The following is a 10,516-nucleotide window of genomic DNA, read 5'->3' on the forward strand; positions in this document are numbered from 1 at the left end:
TATATATATATATATATATATATATATATATATATATATATATATATATGTATATGTATATACATAGATACATGTATATACAACAAAACAGGAAATTGGAAATTTTAGGGTATTATTTATCCACCATTACATGTGTTTCATTTGCTAATAGGAATTACAAAGATTTACATGTCAGTCTAACATGTAAAACTCAATCAATTTTAAAAATAATGAAGAATTACTTTATTAATCTGGTGTTTAGAACTTAAACTGACATAAAATTTTGATGGAAGGTTTTTATTTAGATCACTTTAACCCTTCTGTTACCATATTTCTGTTGAAATATCCTGCCATCGTTTCTATTAATTTTGAATGTAACGAGGAATTTAGTAAAATAACTTTTTAAGGTGGTGTTTGGAACAAATTTACATCAAATTTCGGTGGAAGCTTTTAATTCATATCTGTTTAATCCTTTCCTTACAATAATATTTCTGTTAAAATATTCTGCTTTTGTTTAATTTAATTTTGAAAATAAATGAAGAATGTAATAAAATAACTTTGTTATAGGTAAGCTAGTGTTTGGAACTTAAATTAACTTGAAATTTTGATGGAAGTTTTTAATTTTGATCAATTTAAAACAGGAAGTTTGTATCAGAGAACCATGCAATGGTCTCAAGTGGTTTGGTATCAGAAGCTTGAATTAATGTGTACAATTCCATTTATTTAAGATCATTTTTTTTTTTGTATGTGGTTTGCAAGATTCTTGATGTGAGTTTGTGTTTTGAAACAGATTTTGTTGTACCTTGGGAGTGTCATTGCGCCACTATAAACACATGTACTGGTTCCATTTCACTTTTTATTGTAATTAGTCAATTTAAGATGGCAAGCTGGCAGACTGTCAAACAAAATGCTCAGCAACATTTCTTTTGGCTTTTCATCCTGAGTTCAAATCCTGCTGGAGTCCAGTTTGTCTTTCCACCTTTGGGGATTGATAAAATAAGTACCAGTTAAGCACTGGGGTTGATGTGGAGTCACCCGACTTAGTGGTTAGGACAATGTATCTCGACCTTTTTACACTTGTGTAACTGTTAAAATAAATTACATATCTCAAGTTACCCCTTCAAAAAAAAATTATGTACCATATCTTTCTCATATTTTTTCATCGTAGTTCACATGGTAAATATCATATATATATATATATATATATACATATATATATATATACATATATATATATGTAGGGTGTCCATAAATTACAGACATCACTAAATATATCCCCAATGGTTACTCTTTTACTTGCCTCAGTCATTTTGACTGTGGCCATGCTGGAGCACCACCTTTAGTTGAACAAATCGACCGCAGGGCTTATTCTTTGGCAGCCTAGTACTTATTCTATCGATCTCTTATGCCGAACCGCTAAGTTACAGGGATGTAAACACACCAGCATCGGTTGTCAAGCGATGTTGGGGGGGACAAACATAGACACACACACATACATATATATATCTATATACATATATATGATGGGCTTCTTTCAGTTTCCGTCTACCAAATCCACTCACAAGGCTTCGGTCGGACTGAGGCTATAGTAGAAAACACTTGCCCAAGGTGCCACGCAGTGGGACTGAACCCGGAAGCATGTGGTTCGTAAGCAAGCTACTTACCACACAGCCACTCCTACAATGTTAGATTGGTTGATGTCTATATTACAATATTACAATAACCAATAATATGTTGTGCATGTATAGGAATATTAGGATCATGAAATTAGCATTAGCTTATCTCACTCTTTCTCAGAGAACCCCTAAGATCCCTTCGTGGAACCCTGGTTGAGAAATTCTGGGTAGGATATTTGGGACGGATATGGCCGGTTTAAAATGCTAAAGGGCTAACCGAGCAATTGATTGGTTAATTATCTTTTATATTTTATTTGTTTCAGTCATTAGACTGTCGCCATGCTGGGGCACCACTTTGAAGGGTTATAGTTGAACAAATTGATCCCCAGGGATTTTTTTTTTTTTTAAGTCTGGAACTTATACTATCAGTCTCTTTTGCCAAAGCACTAAGTTACAGAGATGTAAACACAACAGCACCAGTTGTCATGCGGTGGTGGGGGACAAACACAGACACACACATACACACACACACACATATATATATATGACAGGCTTCTTCCAGTTTCCATTTACTAAATCCACTCACAAGGCTTTGGTTGGCCCTAGTCTATAGTAGAAGACACTTGTCCAAGGTGCCATGCAGTGGGACTGAACCCGGAACCATGTGGTTGAGAAGCAGGCTTCCCACCACACAGTCACACCTGTGTTAAATGTTAACGAGTTGACTAAAAAAAGAAGTGAAACAGAACCAGTGTGTGTGTGATTATTATTATTATTAGCATAATGGCCATCCTGAAATACAACAAAATACTTTTATCTATTTTACTTATTTACTTACTTTTTATTTTATTTTGTGTTGTAATCTCCGACCAGTTGAGGCTAAGTCCGAGGTTATACCTGATACAGAACCTAGTCACTGCAACCCAGCACACACTATCAGTGCTGCTCTCTGTTACACCACGCAGCTGGTCAGTGTCCTTAGTTACATACTGGACGTCACACTACCACGGCGACAGTCTTACATGTAAGTATTTCCTTTTCTATGTCAATGATGATGATAACGACAGATTTTGACGGGATGGCTGCTACTACTGTAAATTCTGGCACTCCACCAGTTATTATAATGATGAAGTTCCTAGTCGATCCGACCACCAGAACAGCCGGCTGGTGAAATTAACATGCAAGTGGCTGAGCACTCCACAGACTCGTGTACCCTTAATGTAGTTCTTAGGGAGATTCAGCATGACACAGAGTGTAACAAGGCTGGCCCCCTTGGATTACAGGTACATCTCATTTTTGTCAGCTGAGTGGACTGGAACAACATGAAATGAAGTGTCTTGCTCAAGAACACACTGCATCATTAGGAACTGAACTCATGACCTTCTAATCGTGAGCCAAATACTCTAACCACTAAGCCATGTGCCACAGCTATTGATATTGCATGGACAATTGGGCATCTCTGATTGTGTAGGTGTATGATCAAAGATGTTCCAACCGTGGCCATCACAACTTTTTAGGGGTATATTGGATTACATTATCCAGTGTGTTGTTTCTTTTCACTAGTCAGCAGAGTGTGATTTGAGGGAGATCAAGCTGCTATTTCAAACAGACCCATGCAACCACACAAAGGACCCTTTACTACTGTAGATGCAGTTATTGCTACTATTGTTGTTGTTGTTGGTGGTGTTTTTGTTGCTGCTGTTGTTCAGGTAACAGTGGGCACCACTAACACTTACTTTTCACAGAAGATTTATTTTCTTAACTGTTTGTCTGTGCGTCCCGTTTCAGTGACTTCTGCCGTGGTGACATGTCCAAAAAACAGTTCAACAGTGCTGTGGGGAGACTGAATCAGAATATTGTCCATTTGTGTCAATCCCAGGGTGTGCCATCTGAAGAAATCACCCCCATGTTACACCTTCAGAATATTTTGCTTTTGCTCAGTTCTCCTCGGCTTGGAAGGTGAGTGTCACTCTTTCTTTGTCTCTTTTACCCTTTTATTTATTGAACTAATTAATTTTTGGAATAGTGGATCTCGAAGCACATAAATCTATGAATAATAGCATACACATTGGGTTATATACTGGGAAAATATTGAGTTGAAAAACTCTTTTGGATAGAAGTTGGTTATCTGTGAGACATAAATTACATCTCTTGTTGCCAACTTTTATTGTCCAGAAGGGTTTTTTGACACAATATTTACATGCTGTTATATATATATAGCTTTATTTGCTTTGAGATCCACTGTTCCAAAATGAATTATTTCATGTTCTCTCAAATGTTTATAAAATTCTTATGACTTCAGTAATTTAATTTTTGATTTCATTCTAGTCTCTTGTTTTTGTCTCCACCCACATTCATTTTATCTCCTGTATTTTTTTTTCTTTTTACTTTTTTCCATATTCATGTTCTTCAAATAATCCCAGTGAGAGCCCGTTCGAAGCTCAGGCTGATATCATCCAGTCTATTGAGAAGATCAGTTTGTCTGACGACAGCGAAGAAGACCGGGATTCTATCGTCGACGAGACGGACTCCAACTTTGACTGGGAACGCGTCTGTTATGAGATACCGGAGGTGGATCGAACGGGTCAAGTGGCGTCCTACATCCCCAACATTGCGACGTCGACACCTATGGAACCACAGTCGACGGCGGGAAGCATCATGTCTACTGCTGCTGCATCTGTGGCATCACTCTGGAGAGCTGCTGCCAGCCATTATTTTGACCGACGCTGATGAGGATAAACTTCTGTTGCATTAATGCATTTTTGTTTTTGAGTGTTTGGACGTCCGTTTCTGCTTGTGTGTGCAGCCATAGATATTTGTATCAGTGTTATGATTATATCTACAAACATATACATGTATGTTTGTATGTGTGTGTGTGTGTGTGTGTGTGTGTGTGTATGCAAATATCTACTTGAACATATGTACACAAATGAATAAAAAAATGTGTTTGTGTGTGTATGTATATATATATATGTGGGTGTGTGTTTGTGTATATATATATATATATGTGTGTATGTATATATATATATGTATGTGCGTTTGTATATGTGTGTGTGTGTGTTTGTGTATTTGTATGTATGTATAGGTATATACATGTATGTGTGTATATGTATATATATGTATGTGTATATGTATATATATATGTATATGTGTGTGTGTGTGTATATGTATGTGTGTGTGTGTATATATATATATATATATATATATAAATGTATGTATATAATTACATATATTTATTTATTTCATGTTGAGATATTCAACCTAACCACTCTGAGTTTGTTTGTTTTTTTCCTCTCTCTCAATGACAACAAAATATTTGTTCACTTCATTCTCTACATTAATATCAATTACTCTCTTCTTTGTTTGTACTCACCATATATAGCTATTATTGCTACTTTATACATACATACATACATACATACATACATACACACAAGCATACATGCATACACACTCACACACACACACACATGTACAGATGTATGTATGTCTGCATATGTATATATTTGTGTGAGTGTTGTATATTGCTGACCTTACACCAAAATTTGAAGCATTACTACTACTACTACTACTACTACTACTACTACTACAAGGGTGACAAGCTGGCATAATTGTTACCATGCTGGACAAAATATGCCCAGTATTATTTCTTTATGTTGGATGTTTAAATTCCAGTTGGGTCTACTTTTGCCTTTCATTGTTTCAGGAGGTGATGAAATAATTATCAGCTGAGCACTGGGGTTGAGGTAATTGACTCCCTTCAAAAATTCCAGGCCTTGTGTTTATAATAAGGATTATTAATATTATTATTATTATTATTATTATTATTATTATTATTAGGTGGCAAGCTGGCAGAATCGTTAGCACGCTGAGCAAAATGCTTAATGGTATTTCGTCTGCCACTGTGTTCTGAGTTCAAATTCCACCGAGGTCGACTTTGCCTTTCATCCTTTCGGGGTCGATAAATTAAGTACCAGTTACGCACTAGGGTCGATGTAATTGATTTAATCCCTTTCTCTCTCCTTGTTTTTCCCCTCTATGTTTAGCCCCTTGTGGGCAATAAAGAAATAAGAAATACTTAGCTTAATGTTTTGAGTTCAAATGCTGCCAAGGTCAGGTTTCTCTTTCATCCTTTTGTGGTCATTGATATACAGTACTAGTAAGTCCTGGAGTTGATCCCCATGCCGTGGCCCCTTCCCCTAAAATTTGCTGGTCTTGCACCAAAATTTGAAACAATTATGATTATTGTTACTAATGGTGAAGGCTCGTGGCTTAGTGGTTAGGGTGTTGGACTCATGATCATAAGATTGTGGTTTCATTTCCTGGACTGGGCAGTGCATTGTGTTCTCAAGCAAAACATTTCATTTCATGTTGCTCCGGTCCACTCAGCTGGTAAAGGTGAGTAATCCTTAGATGGACTATCATCCCATCCAGGGTGGGGGTGAATATATACACCTTAAGGCGGTGAGCTGGCAGAATTGTTAGCACGCCGAGCAAAACGCTTAGTGGTATTTCGTCTGTCTTTATGTTCTGAGTTCGAATTCCACCGAGGTCGACTTTGCCTTTCATCCTTTTGGGGGTTGATGAATTAAGTACCAGTTGCATACTGGGAGTGATCTAATCGACTGGGCCCCTCCCAACTAAAATTTCAGGCCTTGTGCCTAGAGTAGAAAAGAATACATGCACCAGAGAGTCCAGGAAACAGGTCCTGTGAGTCTGTATGACTCAGGAAGTTTGTTTTATCCATTTTTTTTTTTTTTTTTTTTTAATTACAATTTGAAATAGAGATTATTGTTAACAAGGGTTGTATGGGTTAGAATTAGGGTCAACCCATGGCTAAAGCTGCAACTACAGCGACAACAGCAGCAGTATCGTCTTGAATTTTACTGGTTGTATTTATGATGGTCTTTACCACTTCCACCACCACCGCCATCATCGTCATCACTGCCAGCATCGTTGTTCATGAATATTGTCATCGCCACCACCGCTAACGTCACTATCATCACTGCCACTACCAACTTAAGTCATCATCATCATCATCACCACCACCACCACCACCACCGCCGCCATCATCATCATCATCATTAGCAACAACCAGCTATGAAATACACTAACCAAAATAATATGAAGGCCAACTCTAACTTGGTAACAGCTTGAGTGTAACTTTGCCTTGGACTTAAGTTGAGTGTAGCTTTATATCGGATTTGAGTATAACTTGGTTAGTGCTTCAGTTGAGTGTAACTTGGTTGGGGGTCCTAGTTGAGTTGAACTTGGTTGAAGCTTGAGTGTAACTTGGTTGGGGGTCCTAGTTGAGTGGAACTTGGTTGAAGCTTGAGTGTAACTTGGTTGGGGGTCCTAGTTGAGTGGAACGTGGAGCTTAACTTGAGTGGAACTTAAATTGAGAGGGCCTTTGTATTGGACTTAAGTTGATTGTAAACTGGTCAGTTCTTAGGTTAAAAGTTGAGCATAACTTCGAACAGGTCTTAAGTTGAGTGTAACTTTGTGCAGGGCTTAGGTTTAGTGCAGCTTGGCACATAGCAGGATTCAGTGTAACTTGAAGCAGGCTTCAGTTGAGTGTAACTTGGCACATGGCTTAAGTCAAGTGTAACTTAAGGTTCAAATGTAACTTGGTACGTGGTTTAGGTTGAGCATAACTTGGTATATGGCTTGAGTTGAGAGTGACTTGATGCATGGCTGAGGTCGAGTGTAACTACAATAAGTTATAATGAGTACTCATTTGACATACTTTAGGTGATATAAATGCCTACAGAAGTCCCTTAGACCTTGTATCGATGTCTGATAAGATTGTTTCAAATGCTTGGTGTTTTGTCAAAGTACTACTACGACTACTACATACCTTCACACAGATGTTTGCAGTTATGTGTTTCCATAATATCTGATATTACTTATTCTGTGTTAATGGAATTTTTTAAATTTTCTCCCTATATAGCTAAGTTTATTTTTATTATTATTGTAATTATTATTATTATTGTTATTATTATTATTATAATTCTAAATTTTTTTTATAAATGTTAAAAACCATTAACAAAAATTACCAACTTCGTTTTTTTTTTTCCTTCTTCAATGTATCCTTTGCAAAAGAGTCACGACTATCACAACTTCCTCTTTTCAAGCATATTTAAAGCAAAGTTTTATAAATACGTGTCTTCTACAGTAACCCTCGGCTGGCCAAAGACTTATGAATAGATTGTGTGTGCATTTGTGTGAGTGTGTTTGTGTATACCCTTGTCGAGACATCATGTGATGGTTATGAAGGGGCATCATCATCATACAAGCAAAGTGGTTCATTTCCAGTCTTCCATGAAAATCATGTCCAGCCATGGGGAAAATATTACTTTGCTTGGAAACAGGGGAAGGGTTGGTGACGGGAAGAGCATCCGGTCATGATAAAAGAATCTACCTCAACAAATTCTACCTGACCCATGCAAGCATGGAAAAGTAAACTTTAAATGTTTATTATTATTATTCATCGTTTAACGTCCGCTTTCCATGCTAGCATGAGTTTGACGATTTGACTGAGGACTGGCGAACCAGATGGCTGCACCAGGTTCCAATCTGATCTGGCAGAGTTTCTGCAGCTGGATGCCCTTCCTAACGCTGATTGTCTTACAAACTTCATTAGCTTTCAGCTGTCTCTGCTATAAGGTGTAGTGGACTACTCAGTGGAACATACATGTATTGAGTTCCATACCAGGATATTAGTATTGTAATGCCTAAGCAGTACATATATATATATATATATATATATATATATATACATACACACACATATATATATGTATCAAACAAAAATTGGAAACAGAACACAAAGGGTATCGCGGTACATGTGTTTCAAGCTTTATAAACAATCTGTCAATTACATCAGTATATGTATATTGTTGATATAAAGGACGGTTTAAAGCTATCTCCAGCTGCAAACATTGCTAGTCCCAAGATTACATCACAAAAAAAAAAAAAGAAAGAGAAAGAGAAAAAGTCCATTTAGTATTACCCATTTATCATATTCATTTATAAAAGTATATCTGCATAAAAGTTTGTTGGATTTCAGAAATCTGCCCATACTGTACCACAATTAAGCATAGAGTGAATATATATATATATATATATATATATATATATATATATAATCTATATCTATATCTATATATATATACACACACACATACATATGCATACACTACAAGCTTCTTTCAGTTTCTCTGTACCAAATTCACTCAGAAAGCTTTGGTCAACCAAAGTTATGATAGAAGACACTTATTCAAGGTGCCACGCAGTGGGACTGAACCTGAAACAAGCTGCAGCTCTGGATTCTTTGAGGATTCATAATAATGTCATGTATTTTGTTTCTATTTATTTTCAACAATGGATAAAATAAAAACATCATAACAATAAATAGAAATATATATATATAAAAAGAAAATTGCATAAATAAGCAAAAAAATGTATAATATAATATAAAAATATAAAAAAATAACTCAACAAAATTATTTTTTTTATTGAAAATTCTTTCGTTTTTTTTTTTTTTTGTAAATATTCTTTTGTGTTGAAGATTCTCAATAATGTAGTGAAATAATAAGCATAAAAAAAAAACAAAAAAGGAAGAAAAATGTCAAAATTCTGTGAGAATAAAAATGCAAATAAAATTGTAAAAAAATAAATACTATATAAATTACATAAAGAGTTGTTTTTGTTTTTTAGTTTTCGTATGATTAATTACTGGTATCTGTTTTTATGAAACATCTTATTTCCTTTTTATTCTTTTACTTGTTTCAGTCATTTGACTGTGGTCATGCTGGAGCTTAGCCTCAAGGGGTTTTGGTTGAAGAATTTAATCCCAGGACTTATTCTTTGTAAGCCTTGTACTTATTCTATTGGTGTCTTTTGCTGAACCACTAAGTTATGGGGACATAAACACACCAACATCGGTTATGAAGCAATAGTGGGGGGACAGGCACATGCACATAAATATATACATGTGTGTGTAATATACATATATATATATATATATACATTGGGCCTCACCGAGGCGATGACTACTGACCGAGACCTTTGGAAATGTGCTGTGCGTGAGAAGACCCGGCAAGCCAAGTAAGATCGTTGCCAGTGCCCCTGGACTGGCTCTTGTGCGGGTGGCACATGAGATGCACCATTTTGAGCGTGGCCATTGCCAGTACCGCCTGACTGGCTCCCGTAGGATTTTCGAGTGAGATCGTTGCCAGTGCCCCAGGACTGGCTTGTGCGGGTGGCACATAAAAGACACCATTTCGAGCGTTGCCGTTTTCGTGCGGGTGACACGTAAAAGCACCCACTACACTCTCTGAGTGGTTGGCGTTAGGAAGGGCATCCAGCTGTAGAAACTCTGCCAAATTAGATTGGAGCCTGGTGTTGCCATCCGGTTTCACCAGTTCTCAGTCAAATCGTCCAACCCATGCTAGCATGGAAAGCGGACGTTAAACGACGATGATGATGATGATGATACATACAATGGCTATTCTTTCAGTTTCTCATCAGATGGTGTCTGTGAATATTGATTAATAGGTATATACTGGTATTAATAAAGGAGTTTTGAGGTAAAAGAACATTCTAATTATATAGAACAATGCCAACGTCGTCTCCTTCATTCGACACGAAAATCGGCTTGCGAAGACCTGTTGGGGCAAGCAAACGCGAAATTGTGACGCCACCTGTGCCCAGCGTCGCCTTCCTGGCACTTGTGCCGGTGGCACGTGTAAAGACATTCGAGCGAGATCGTTGCCAGTGCCGCGGTTCGGCAAAAGAGGACGATAGAATAAGTACCAGGCTTACAACGAATAGGTCATGGAGGTCGACTTGTTCAACAAAAGGCGGTGCTCCAGCATGGCCGCAGTCAAATGATTGAAATATACGAGAAAACTAACGTT

General features: G+C 37.0%; 2 protein-coding genes across 2 annotated transcripts in view; both read left to right on the forward strand.

Moving 5' to 3' along the window:
- Nucleotides 1–678, forward strand: part of LOC106883708 (beclin 1-associated autophagy-related key regulator) — an 11,203-nt gene extending 10,525 nt beyond the window's left edge. The window contains exon 6 of the mRNA XM_014934817.2: nucleotides 621–678. Within this exon, the coding sequence (XP_014790303.2) occupies nucleotides 621–678 (58 nt within the window). The remainder of the gene's footprint in view (nucleotides 1–620) is intronic.
- Nucleotides 679–2,413: 1,735 nt separating this feature from the next.
- On the forward strand, nucleotides 2,414–8,775 carry LOC106883707 (beclin 1-associated autophagy-related key regulator). The gene is made up of 3 exons (XM_014934816.2): nucleotides 2,414–2,619; nucleotides 3,384–3,554; nucleotides 4,019–8,775. Exons 2-3 carry the CDS (start codon nucleotides 3,403–3,405, stop codon nucleotides 4,323–4,325), a joined length of 459 nt encoding a protein of 152 aa, XP_014790302.2. The 5' UTR covers nucleotides 2,414–2,619; nucleotides 3,384–3,402; the 3' UTR covers nucleotides 4,326–8,775.
- Nucleotides 8,776–10,516: the final 1,741 nt, after the last annotated feature.

The sequence above is a fragment of the Octopus bimaculoides genome, chromosome 23, assembly GCF_001194135.2.
Source record: "Octopus bimaculoides isolate UCB-OBI-ISO-001 chromosome 23, ASM119413v2, whole genome shotgun sequence".
NCBI lineage: Eukaryota > Metazoa > Mollusca > Cephalopoda > Octopoda > Octopodidae > Octopus > Octopus bimaculoides.

Bases quoted from the DNA above. Each gene is read 5' to 3' on its own strand.
- LOC106883707 (XM_014934816.2), top strand. From the start codon at position 3,403: ATGTCCAAAAAACAGTTCAACAGTGCTGTGGGGAGACTGAATCAGAAT. The intron at 3,555-4,018 runs GTGAGTGTCACT...AAATAATCCCAG, and splicing joins AGTTCTCCTCGGCTTGGAAG to TGAGAGCCCGTTCGAAGCTC.